Below are 14,152 nucleotides of genomic sequence, written 5' to 3'. Positions count from 1 at the left end.
ACAACAAACAGTTTACTAACGTGGCTGGGAAGTGTCAGGTAATTCGCAAATTCCAAATGTTCTTTTGAACTACGATCGCATTGCTCGCTCCATGAACGTCTTATCGGCCCAGAAACATGATCAGCACACCCGGACAGCAATCATACCCTCTACTGGCTAACTTAAAATCTACAGGCAATAATAAGTCTGCACACTCGAAGAGCACGTATGCTCTCTACTGGCTATTTTGTAACTCAAAGCAACGGTAAATGATGAATTAATCAATACTGAGAAAACAAAAACAAAAAAATGGTCTCTGGCAATCAATACGTATAAATCCCTAGAAAATATCAACCATTTTTTTTGCTGATCCGTCCACAAATAACAGGAGTATCAACTTAGTAAGTGTCGCCATCTCGAAGAATAGCAAAGCGAATCAGGTCTTGAGCCCTCTCTCTGGGCTATCAAAAAAAAAAAACAAGAATGCCTGTAGCCACAAAAGGAATCAAAAATGATCACAACGGAAGCAGACTTACAAGAGTAGATACACTTTGTAAGATATCACTTTGTGACCATCTCTGCCAGTGTTGTTTTCGTCAAAAATGACGATAATGAAAATATTTCATCAACAAACAACTTTTTCATAGCGATGAAGTCACGATGACACGCCGAAAATTTGTCTTGAGAGACGAAAATATAATGAGATGGATGCCAGTTCTCATCTGATGACACGAGAACGGGTCATACATATTTTCCTATGTGTAGTTAGCATGCATATGTTTGGCCGTGTCACTCATGTGATGTGTTGCGCCTCCCCCCGAACGCGCTTATTCGCCTGTGCCCATTCCAGGCAGCTTTTGTGAAACGTGACAGGTGCTGCTTAGTACGTTTTGCTCTCCTATCTTGACTAGATATGCCATGTTGCTTTAGCTTCTAAAGGTCTGTGCTGAGTGACCATCACACACAAAACTAACTTGTAGCATTGGCATAGAATTCACATTAGCATTTAGCGCAGTGACTCTGTGTCTTCTTAAACTCTTGACGAACATTTTACATACAGTTCATGGGATCCAGGTGAGTTTAATTAATTGCAAATATGGTGCTATGTTCCTGCTGTGTGTGTATTATCCTGATGAAAATGGTGAAAAAATGGCTAGCGTTAGACAATCAAACATATGCCCTAACTTCCATTATTCCATAACCATGCACTATCGTTGAGAGCCCATAAATATCACATACAAGGCTCGATATCTAAAGACAGAGTCGGCAGGGTAAGTAAATGGAGGGCATCTTGCGTCAGGGGACATCTATGGCTGACTGTGAATGTAGCTAGTGATTTTCTCCTCTAAAATACTCTCAACTCGCTCAATTCTTTCCAGATTTACAAACAGTTAGGTTTATGACAAACGGTTCGTGTTATGGCTATTGGCATTTTGGTCTTTTGCAAAGTGTTGGGAATTTGCAAATTGCCTGACACCACAGTAGTCCACAGTTCTTGTGAGGAAAACAAACAAGCAAATAAACAACAAAAAAGCCTTTTGTTTGAGATAGATCACAAACTTTGCGTATACAGCAGGGTTGATTATATTAATCTGCTTCATATTTTACTTGAAACAGATGATTTTCTTGTTAATGTTTGCTCTCTTTGTGTGGTCTGTCCACTCTTCTCTCATGGAGAAACCCAATTGATATGGCTATAACACAATGTCCATCTTATATTAGATGATTTTAAATTAAAACTGATCAGGTACGGTTGAGAAAAGACATTTGTAATTTTCAAAAATGAATTAAGAAGCCACTCGAAGTGTAGATGGGGTCTGCATGTAGCCCACGGTCTACGTCATCCTTGAGTTAGACATTCGCAAGTTATCTATATACTAGGGGTGCAACGGTTCAGTTAGCCCACGGTCCGGTTTGAACCCCGGTTTTGGGATCACGGTTTCGGTTCGGTTTGGGTTTTGCTTTTTTTTTTTTTTAACTGCCTTTATTTTGCTTTTAAGAAAGTGAAATAAACACTTAAAATGTAAATGTTTTCGACTGTTAAAATGCCTCTTAGTCACTACACTAGCGAAAGAGCTAACTACTGAAATACACACACAGTAGTAAAATAGTTACTTGGCAAAGTAACTGGTGTTACCTTTAATGTTTATTTTCCCCATTTTTTCAAATAACAAAACAAAAACATAGTAACCTTTGCTATGTTTCGAGGTCATTTAATGTTGTGAATCAACTGTTAAAGTTGATCGAATTGCTCCCGTTTTTGCATTAGTTCCCTTCTGTCTACTTTCGACATGTGAAAATTTTAAAAACTGTTTCATCCTTTAAAGATAGACTCAAGTCAAGATTTTGCCGATTTAGGAGTATTTTAGATAAAAAGTTACTTAGGTTCGCTGGGAAGGTTCACTACAACAGAGCCTTTCTGAGAAGTTTACTGCTCTAAAATGGCGGCTGTTTACTAACGCAACCGAGTCTGTCATTTCACATGTAGTTCTCTATGCATGAGATATCTAGGCGTAGATTGTAGACTGACGGCTACAGTCAGGAAATATTGGAGCCACCTAGCCTAGACTCGCGTTTGCTACAGCGTCACAACAAACACTCTTCCCTCTCCGTGTCTCTGACTTTTCTGGCGTCATTCAACCAACGTATTAACGCACATTGTCTCGTTGCCGAAAAGGGTGACAAAATCCAAACGGAGGGAAAAAAAACGTACACATTTAAAAATCAGTGCACACTTGTACAAATTACGCCAAGACCGTACAATTTGACAGGTATGAATTATAGTGGACCGTCATAGTTAAGTAGTAGGACTCTGTAGCACGGGACATCCAACTATCAGTAGTCAGGGCGAAACTATGTGCTTTAGCGAAATCATCTTCGATGGCTTTGCGTGCTATTTCATAAATGGCGGGGATTACGTTGTTGGAGAAATATGGCCGCGAGGGAACAATGTAACGCGGGTCAAGCGTTGCAAATAAATTAACGAAGCCCGCCGTGGGTTTTCACTGGTGTCATCTCCGCCTGTTCTGAGAAAGTGATATCTGTGGGTGATGCCGGCTGAGGTGCCGGAGTCATGTTATAAGTGTTGCCATTAGCACAGGGAACAAGCGCTGAGCAATGTTTGCAAATTGCTTTATTTTTTATTTTTTTCAATATTTTCTCTCCCTCCGCATTGTAGTACATGGGGAAACCGCAATGTTGCCACACCGCAGATTTGAAAGAGGCCGGTGCTTCCTCAAAATTCGGTCTCTCCACTCCTCCGCTCGCCATAGCGTTTTGTTTTCTTTCTTGTTTCACTTTCACTTCGCTCGTAAGCGAGAGAGGGCGTTTCTCTGCTTCTATTACACAGGTGCTTGACAGCGATCGGACATTTACTTGCGGGGCGGGAATTTCTCCACAGCTGTGCTTCACGTCACACACAGGCACACAGAGCTCGACCAATTCATTCCACAAGCATTCGGAATAAATTAATTGCAAAACCGAAAAGGCGCGGTTCACAAAGGTGTAAACCGTACAGGGCGAACCGCATGGTTCGGCTTTGAACCGCAAACCGTTGCACTGCTACTACATACTGCAACAATTTTCAATGCATTATTCCTATTTATGGCAGGCAACACTTTGTAACAAGTCATGAATGTATTTGATTCATTCCTTCATTTTCTGTGCCGCTGATCCTCACGAGGGTCGCTGGTACCTCTACCAACTAGCTTTGGGCGGTAAGTGGGGTAAACCCTAAATTAGTTGCTAGCCAATCTCAGCGAGTGCATTCTTCTTATTTTTTGTAGGAAAGAACTTTTTGTTTTCCATCAACATTTGATAATTGTGTTGTATTAAAATGCGCATTTAAATAGACCTCTGGAAACATGGCTACCGTCTGTTGCCCTAACGGCCCTGCATGAGCAATTTAAAATAGGGGTGGAGAGCAGCAGGGCTACAGTGCTGAGCTTGCACATTTGACCACCTCCACATAACCTCGGTGACACAAAGCGCCGCGCTATTAAAGCGAACGGAGAAGATTCTTGTTGTTCTCATAAATTATATCTGAGTCCTCATGTAGTAAACATCGAAGAGTTTGATACTACAAAAGTTGTGAAACAGCGGTGTTGATGTATAATTTACAAGCAACAGTAAATAATACATGCTGAGAGAGGGCATACATTATTTTGGTCAAATTTGCCTTTTTTTTTCTTGAATAGAAAATTGGGAAAAAAAAGTTTATTCACTGCTACGGGACCTGAATGAAAGTTAATGCTTGACATGAAAATATGTCAATATTTCTATAGTCAAACATTACCAATTGTACAACTCTCTTGTGATGCATTTCCAACAGTGCATTCGGCTATTTTTCCCTCATTTGATGATCATTACTATGCAAGAAATGTACTCCTTGCTGAGCAAAAGGACTGATGCTGGGAACAACAAGCAAATTATCTTATTTCTGAGGATTAATCATGCGTTCCTCCAGGGAAAACGTATTTATAGATATCGCAAAATTGGGAATTAAAATGTTATTAGCACAGTGTATGACTCTACAACAGCTCAGCAACTCTCAAAGCAGAACCCCCCATTATTACTGTTTTAGTGTTTGCTTTAAATTTAGCTGTTATAATGACATTGTTACATTTTAAATGCAGCTTATTGATTGTAAATGTTTTCTATTACATTTACTTGAGTAACTTTTGAGAAAAATGTACTTTTAAGAGTAGTTTTACTAAGCCATACTTTTTACTTGAGTAGATTTGTGAAGAAGAAACACTACTTTACTCCGCTACTTTGGGTTGCACTAGTTATTTTTTTTCTCCATATTAGATTTTACTTTTTTTTATATTTTTTATTTTTTTGGGCCAGAGATGCCAACATTGGCTCTACCAGTTTCACCAATGAGAGGTCACAACAATAATCACATGACTCCATTAAACCAATCAGACTCAAGCATGAGTTCTATGATTCTGCCGGCCTGTTCAATCATGTGGTGTCTTTAAAGCGTCATAAAAAATATGTATTTGACAGAGCGCTGCAGTCAACATGACTCGAAAGTGCAGGTTTTAACCTTCTCACAGTATTTATTTGGCACCGAATGACCACGGAAAACTGGAGCTATAATCTGTTTAAATTCATAATAGTGAATATGTTTTCTCCACTAGAGGGCACTCGTGTCCTTTGGACTGGTGATGCTTCATTTTTGGAGATTTTTTTCTCTCGCCAGAATTCAATGATTTTTTTGGAGGGGGCTTAATTTGGTTAAGTAATAGGTTACAGTACAGTATAATAACAGTTCATAAAGATAACTTTGGGTTCAGGAAAAAAAAATAACATTTTTTAAAAAAGAAAAAAAAAAATCAAACATCTTAAAGCGAATGTTCAGGATTTTTTACTTTAGGCTTAATCTTCGAGTTAGCGGGGGTTTAGTTAGTTGGCGGAGTTGATGTCAACAAATTATGTTTTGTTTGCTAGTTATTTGTTAGTTTCAGGGCTCCAGAGTGGCTAAACTAGCGTGAGTCAATGGCACTATTATAGCATGCCAAAAAAAACAAAAAAAAAACATATGCACAAATGAAAATCATCGATGACCCATGCAATCAATAGTGTTGACTAAGTTTTCAGGATAAAGTGATTAAAACTTACCATTGCATGTCAATACTTGCAATATGAACAGCAACATTTGTTATCCAGAAGCTCTTCAGAGGAGCAGGGCGGAGTGATATCACATCGTTTTTTTTCATTGCTGATTTTTATGTCGTAGCCAGCAGCAAGTGACCAGTTTATATTTTTCCTCGTTCTTTAAAGGGAATTTGTGGAAACTTTCCTTTGCCTGATTCTTCTGTACGTTTCCACAGTCTCTAAATGCACATTTCACCATGTTGCTGGCCGTCAGTTAACTCGGCAGACTGATGCTGCATCCGAGGAAGGTGGGAAGTCAGCGTTTCCAACCTCTGATCTGGAAAAATATCATTAGTACGCCTCCACTATTTGATCGCTTGTGAAAAGTCGGGTTTGCTGGAGGTCAAATACTTTTGACGGCCAAAATAAAAACTTGTGGTGATCAGCCATCTTTGCTGTTTACATTCGCTTGGAATGCTTTAAGGTCACAATTGGTACCTTCCGAGCAGGATAAGTCCGACTTCCCACCTTCCTCAAATGCAGCATGTGAACGAGTGACCGAAGCACTCCTCTTTATTGGGGTCGTATTACGCATCTAAAAACAATAGTCCTGCTGAATGAAATGAATTACAGAAGTTTGGTTTGACATTCTTTTGGCCGCATGGGTGTTTTGAAACAATGATCTGTGTTTTGAATGTATTTGACTATGTTGGATCTGTTCGTTTTTCAGGCTGCGTAGGCAATACTTTTCGCCAAGATTGTCATCCAAAGAATTTGGTATGCCCGCCAGTGTTGTGCCAATATAGTTACCCCAGTCAAAAATTGTATCCCCTGGGCAGAGCCATATGGAGGTAGATTTGTGTCTTTATTATTCAATCAAAAAAAAGTTGCTTCAATAAAAAATAAAAAATAAAAAGTTGCTTGAATACAAATATATATATTCAACCAAAAAAAGTCGCTTCAATCAACAACAAAAAAAAAAAAAAAAAAAATGTGTCAATGCAAAAATAAATTTGAAACTCAACTAAAAAAAATGCATGTGACAGCTATCTTTGATTATTATTTTTATGTATTTGTTTATTTATTTATTTGATTGAAGTAATGTTGATTTGTGTTCGGGCCACATTTTGGCTAGGACATTTTTCTCTTTATTATTCAATCCAAAAAAAAATAAGATGCTTCAAAAAAATATAGATTTTCAAAAAGAAAAATCACTTCAATCAAAAAAAATATATAATAATCATAGAAAAAAGTTTTTGAATGTGAAAAAACATTTGAGATTGGAAAATTTGCATATGAACACTTAATTTTTCATTGAAAAAATGTTCTTGATTGAAGCAATCCTTTTTGTGTTTGGGCCATATTATGATTATGACATTTGTATGTAAATCATTCAATCCCCCCCAAAAGTTGCTTCAATCAAAATATTTTCAGTCAAAGAAAAAAAAATCATTTTTAAAAATATTTTTTTCTCTATTACATATATATTTTATATTATATGCAAAGCAAATGACTAAGGTGCTCGAAAAATAATTTCAACCCATTATAGAAATATGTTTTTTTGTTCATTTCATTCATTTTTGTTGCAGTTTTATTGCTTTACAACTTATATATAGATATATATGAACGTCATTTACATGCAATGACACTTTTCGGCCACCAGGGAGGGGGCTGGCCCCTTGCCCCCCTTAAAATCCACTTATGATTGGCATGCTATAATGTTGCCCTTGACTCGCGCTAGCTTAGCCACTCCGGAAACCTGAAACTAACAAATAACCTGTAAACGAAACGGAATTTGTTGAAATCAACTCCTTCAACTAACTAAACCCCTGCTAACTCGAAGGTTAAGCCTAATGTCAAAAGTCCTGAACTTCCGCTTTAAGCAGTTACTCACAATGTTACTCATTACTTAAGTATCTTTTTCACCATATACAGTACTTTTTTACTTGTACTAGAGTACATTTTCTGGATGAATAATTTGACAATTACTTGAGTAATACTATTTGGAAGTAATGCTCCTCTTACTTGAGAAAATCTGACTTCTCTACCCACCTCTGGATTTCATAAGAATAAATTCTGCTCCATTAGCACAGCTTATTCACTATAAACCAAGATGAGCTGACATACTTGTGTAAAAAAAAGTGTCATTAAAATGAAGCGAGGGTTTGACGGTAAACGACACACTGCATGTTTATGGCAACAGCAGGCCTATGTTACAACCACATTTTCTCATAATAATGTGTCACAAAACCAATACATGAAACTTGTGATAAAACCATTTTCCCATTACCGAACCTGAGGGAGATAATTGAAAAAAATTTCAAGAGGAACGGGAATATTAAAGAGATATTTCTGTGTATATTCTGCATCTGGGACTAATTCTGAAGCAGAAGTGCCTGAAGGGCCTGTCTTGAACAAAATTGGTTTACCAAAGTAGAATGTACAGTATGGGTGCACAGAGTGAGGCCACACGCTGCCAATTGCTTCTATGGAAATTAGGAATCAAATCATTAATGCGGAGCAAGATATGCTTCGTATCAGTCTAAAGGCTAATTGTTAAGTCCTGTAGGCACACTTTGTAAATTAGCAGTGTGTTTTTATACAAAGCTGTTATTTTAACAGCCGCACAAAGCGAAATTGGACTGTTTCTGCGTGTCAGTGCTTTTGTATCTTTGACCGTATGGGTACATTAAAGCGTAATACTCGTAAAATATCACAGGAATGGCATTTTAACATTCAAAAGCAACATGATCTCATGAGCATTCTGGGGGAAATTGTGTAAGTATTAACACAATCTTTTAAATGTTAATGAGCTGGACATTTTACTAAGCTATAAGCGAAAAAACTGCCTTTAAAATCCACATAGGTATTCCTACTGACAAGACGGACAATGATAAGGTTTTGACAATATTTCTTTGTCTAAATATGGGAACATTTCATTAATTAATAGAATGTTTCCTTTTAAAGTCCATACAAAGCAAAAATAAATGTCTTCTAAATTTGACACACATCCAAGGAGTGTTTTAGCAACCCTGCCAAATAAAATGATTACAAACATGGCCAAATATATGAGGTATAACAAAAGTAATTTTCACTGCTATTGAATGCATCATTTGTGTCTGCTGAATTTGCTGGAACTACTTAACTGTCAAATGTCAATCAAATAGGCTACCGTGACAAAAAAACACACATACTAATTTGTAACTTTCTGCTTCAAATACACCCTTCCATGTATGACAAAAAATTATTGTGTTACTTTATCAAACTATTTTCTGGAGGTCTTTTACAGTGATGGTTGTGAGTGAATGTCTTGAATTTGAACCTTTAAGTAGTAAAATTTCAAATTTGATTGTCTAGATCAGGGGTCAGCAACCCGCAGCTGTTGAGCCACATGCGGCTCTTTAGTGCTGCCCTAGTGGCTCCCTGGAGCTTTTTCAAAAATGTTTGAAAATGGAAAAAGATGGGGGAGGGAAATATATTTTTAGATTTAATATGGTTTCTGTAGGAGGACAAACATGACACAAACATTATTCTAATGCATTAGTATTGTAATGAAGTTAAACTTGAGTTGGCATTGGACAACAGAGTGTGTCATCATAAATAAACTAGGGCTGTCAAACGATTAAAATTTTTAATCGAGTTAATTACAGCTTAAAAATTAATTAATCGTAATTAATCGCAATTAATCGCAATTCAAACCATCTATAAAATATGCCATATTTTTCTGTAAATTATATATATATTCTGTAAAATAAATTGTTGGAATGGAAAGATAAGAAACAAGATGGATATATACATTCAACATACAGTACATAAGGACTGCAGTGGGCATTTCACTATACTGTCATTTAAATTTGTCTATGCTGCCCTCACTCCGAAGCGTCTACTTTTTCCAAAGCTAGTGAACGACGCCTTAATAATCAGACTTCTTCCTTTTTCATCTGATTTATTAATAAAATGGCCTCAAACCATTGTCGTCTTTAGACCGTAGTAAACTACAAAAAAAAAAGTACACAAGCATTGCATTAGCAACAACGTTAGCTTAGCACGCTATACAGGTTCACTAAACATAAACAAAAAGCGTCTCATACAAAAAATATAACATTTCGCTTACTAACATAATATGTACATTCTTTACAACAACCATACTTACGGACAAATCTTGTCCAAGGATCATATAAGCACAACATAATCACGTAGGCGTCAGCCCGAGACGTCGTGCAGCCATATTGAACTGGCAAGAAAGCAATATGCCATGTCGCAAAGCGACCACAAGAGTTCGCTGTTAGACAGCACAAAAAACCTTGCTGTAAAACAATTCTGAGTGGGACATGTGCGTTAATTGCGTCAAATTTTTTAACGTGATTAATTTAAAAAAATAATTACCGCGCGTTAACGCGATAATTTTGACAGCCCTAAAATAAACATTTACTGTATTTTCCACACTATAAGGTGCATCGGAGTATAAGGCACACCTTCAATGAACGGCCAATTTTAAAACCGTTTTCATGTATAGGGCACACTGCATTAGTACTAGTCCTTCTCAAAAAATTAACATATTGTGATAAAGTTCATTTTTTTTTGTAATGTACTGATAAACATTAGACTTTCATATAGTTTAGATTCATTACAAACAACTGAAGTAGTTCAAGCCTTTTATTGTTTTAATATTGATGATTTTGGGAAAAAAAAAAAAAAAAATCTTTATGTCAAAAAAATACCATATCATGAAGAGATACTCTAAAGAAGCTCCGAAACTAATCATCTGAATTAACGAATTAGCTCAAAACCCCCTGAGAAAGTTTCCTGAGGCTTTTAAAAACTCCCAACCTGGTTCATTATACAAAACCGCAATCATGGGCAAGACTGCCGGCCTGACTGCTGTACAGAAGCCATCATTGACACCCTCAAGCAAGAGGCTAAGACACAGAAAGAAATTTCTGAGCGAATAGGCTGTTCCCAGAGTGCTGTATCAAGGCACCTCAGTGGGAAGTCTGTGGGAAGGAAGAAGTGTGGCAAGAAACGATGCACAATCAGAAGAGGGGACCGCACCCTGAGAAAGATTAGGGAGAAGTCCAATTGCAGACCTTGGGGCACCTGCAGAAACAGTGGCCTGAGTCTGGAATAGAAACATCCAGTGCCACCGTGCACAGGCGTGTTCTGGTAATGGCAGAAGCGCCTGACCTGGGCTACAGAGCAGCAGCACTGGACTGTTGCTCATTGGTCCGAAGTATTTTTTTCAGATGAAAGCAAATTTTGCATGTCATTCGGAAATCAAGGTGCCAGGCTTTGGAGGAAGACTGGGGAGAAGGAAATGCCAAAATGCCTGAAGTCCAGTGTCAAGTACCCACAGTCAGTGATGGTCTCGGGTGCTATGTCAGCTGCTGGTGTTGGTCTACTGTGTTTTATCAGGGGCAGGGTCAATGCAGCTAGGTATCAGGAGATTTTGGAGCATTTCATGCTTCTATCTGCTAAAAAGCTTTATGGAGATGAAAATTTCATTTTTCAGCACGACCTGGCACCTGCTCACAGTGCTAAAACCACTGGTAAATGGTTTACTGACCATGGCATTACTGCGCTCAATTGGCCTGCCAACTCTCCTGACTAGAACCCCATAGAGAATCTGTGGGATATTGTGAAGAGGAAGTTGAGAAACACCAGACCCAACACTGTGGATGAGCTTAAGGCCGCTATCGAAGCATCCTGGGCCTCCATAGCATCTCAGCAGTGCCACAGGCTGATTGCCTCCATGCCGCGCCGCATGGAAGCAGAAGGATCGGCAAAAGGATTCCCGACCAAGTATTGAGTATATACTGTAGCTGATATAATTAATTGAAGGTTGACTTTTTTTGTATTAAAAAACACTTTTTGTATTGGTCGGATGAAATATGAAAATTTTTTGAGATAGGGATTTTTGTTTTTTCTAGACTTTTTTGCCAAAATCATCAATATTACAACAGTAAAAGGCTTGAACTACTTCAGTTGTGTGTAATGAATCTAAAATATATGAAAGTCTAATGTTTATCCATACATTACAGAAAATAATGAACTTTATCAAAATATGCTAATTTTTTAAAAAAGGACTGGTATAAGGCGCAGTAGTAGTAGTAGTAGTAGTAGTAGTAGTAGTTGGCGGTTGGTGGTTGGCGTTGTGTTATGCATCCACAAGGTGGTGCTGGGCTAAATGGAATGCTATGCAATGATTAACCAATATTGATCCATATGTAAGGTTCATTGGATTTTAAGGCGCACTGTCAGCTTCTGAGAAAATTGAAAGCTTTTATGGTGTGCCTTATAGTGCGAAAATTCGGTAATCACGAGGGCTCATTATGTATTTGTACCCAAAATTAGTCATTTTGCTAGTAGGCTAATAAAGCTAATATAGATACAGAATTTGTAGCCAACTAAGTTATTTTTACAGTAGGCTAATAAAGTTAACATACTGTAGATACGTACATACAGTGTGTGTTGCCTTCATTCTAACACATATATAAGGTTTTCAATTTTTTGTGGCTCCAGATGCATTTTTGTTGGGTTTTTTTTTTTTTTTTGCTCCAATATGGCTCTTTCAACATTTTAGGTTGCTGGCCCCTGGTCTAGATCGAGAAATCCCACTCTGGCCTTTGATTTCATTAACAATTGCAGTCAAGATTGAAACAGATTACAGACACAAACATCCAAATACAATTAGAGAAAAAATATAAGAATAAGATCCAAGTTATTCCTATACATCTATTGCTTTTTTTGTACCCTGCAATTTCTTTCCATTCCCTTTTACACAGCCTCATACGAGGCAGCACAAACACTCACTCATCTCTCACACTTGTGTCAAGGATGATGTGCCTCCTTGTGTTCATCCCCAATAGAACTTTGACTTGAGGTTGACGATGTTATTGGCAGCATTGGAAGGATGTGCCGCCCTCCTCTTTTTCTTTCATTTCATTTCATGTGAGATTGTTTACCTACCTCCTTTTCTACACATTTTCTTGTTGGGTTTCCTGGCACATTCCTTGGATATTCTTTTAACTGTAAATGAATGGGAAGAAAAACTACAAAATAACAGATAGCTCTGGAAAATATTGCAGTTAACATGCAACAAATCTGTCAGAGCCCCACTATTGCCCACCCGCCTCCCCATCATCCTAGTCATCAACAAGCTTGACAGAGGACCTGTTGAAAAAGTAAGTGGTTGCTGCTGCAGAAATATTCCGAAGTGGTGGAATGAATTTGCTGCATCCTGGGACACAGGAAGCCTATATTCACATGCACTTCTGTTTAAGACCCATTACAGGCCACACAGTTGCTAGTCAGATTTGAACTATACTTTTACATTACAAAATGTAGTGATGTTAGTTGAATCTGTCAGTATTTTACCATTCAAACACGTTTTTCTGTTTAGTTTTCCATTGGTACAATAATTGTACACCGTTCAACAACTTCATAATTGCGCATGTGTGGCTCCAAATACAATAGTATTTTAATATGAGTAAAGGGTCTTAAATAGGTTAGGCTGATGCAACAGGCCTCTCATGTACCAGAGAGCATTTCATAAACCTAGAGTAAGATCATTCACTTATGAGGCAAGCTACAAATCACTAATATCCCCGGGACAGTCAAGACAGTGAGGGTAAAGTGCACAACCAATGTCTCCCTTCTTTGATCAAGGTTCTGTCATTGTAAGTCATTTAGTCATCAAAAGAGGAACCTTAAAGTGTGACACGGAAGGGGGCGAGTTGATGAAAAGACTAAAGATGATAGGTTGAAATAACTGACAACGACACAGCATGCGCCAGACAACAGGTCATGCGCAAAATATATTAAAGAAAAAAAATAGAGGTTTGAAGTGACAGAGAGGGAGAAGAGACTTTGTTTCATCCTGATTGCTAAACACACTCACCATCCTCAGTTGGAACATAGATGTTTAGATAAAGACAATCCTCGTGTTGATCCTGTATGTAAGTGGTAACTATATCCAGGTTGTAGGTAAACCATATGGGCATCATGATCTCTGGTACGGCGTTGTGAATATTTTGGGGGCACACCGGAGCAAAGTGGGTGGCATTCTTGATCCCCGACCAGGAGGATGGAGGCTCTGGGGGCATGAAACGTTTTTCCCCCACTGGGGAGGCAGCATAGGGGACCCCGAGATATTGGTCCACCGGGCCGAGAATCTCGCTGGGCAGAGGCACCCTCATCCCTCGGAGTTTGCCATACTGTGTGTTGACAGTGGGGTAGTAGCTTTGACCTTTCACTGCCGCAAAGCACCAGCAAAATGTTAATAGCCACAGGGGCAAGATGGTACTTTGGCAACTCTGGGATCCGTGCCAGTTCTGCAAGGGGGTACGACTTGTCCTCGGCGAAAACCACATGGTCCTCGAGAGTGAGTGCAAGCGACCAACATACAACTTTCCTGTGCCTTAGCTCAGATGTGTAGTCTAGCCAAAGGAAGGCCAATCATGGGCTGATATAGTGGGCTGTGGCGGCGTGGAGAGAATGAGAAACGGTTTTGCAGCGCCTCTCCTTAGAGAGAGGTCCTCTCTCCTCGCTTGTCAGATCTTCTATCTTGAGCTAC

General features: G+C 38.5%; 1 protein-coding gene across 2 annotated transcripts in view; it reads right to left on the bottom strand.

Annotated features, from left to right (window-relative positions):
* nlgn3a (neuroligin 3a) overlaps positions 1-14,152 on the bottom strand; it is a 431,355-nt gene that overhangs the window by 341,177 nt on the left and 76,026 nt on the right. Inside the window, exons 2-3 of one of the 2 annotated variants that reach the window (XM_057850147.1) lie at positions 13,478-14,148; positions 12,547-12,606 (exon numbers count right to left, since the gene is read on the bottom strand). In XM_057850147.1, the coding sequence (XP_057706130.1) occupies positions 12,547-12,606; positions 13,478-13,949 (532 nt within the window). In that variant the 5' untranslated portion in view covers positions 13,950-14,148. The remainder of the gene's footprint in view (positions 1-12,546; positions 12,607-13,477; positions 14,149-14,152) is intronic. The other variant, XM_057850148.1, reaches the window with a different exon arrangement.

The sequence above is a fragment of the Corythoichthys intestinalis genome, chromosome 11 (genome assembly GCF_030265065.1).
Source record: "Corythoichthys intestinalis isolate RoL2023-P3 chromosome 11, ASM3026506v1, whole genome shotgun sequence".
In the NCBI taxonomy this organism is placed as follows: domain Eukaryota; kingdom Metazoa; phylum Chordata; class Actinopteri; order Syngnathiformes; family Syngnathidae; genus Corythoichthys; species Corythoichthys intestinalis.
The sequence above is the reverse complement of the archived record's forward strand: the minus strand, read 5'-3'. Positions and strand labels throughout refer to the sequence as shown.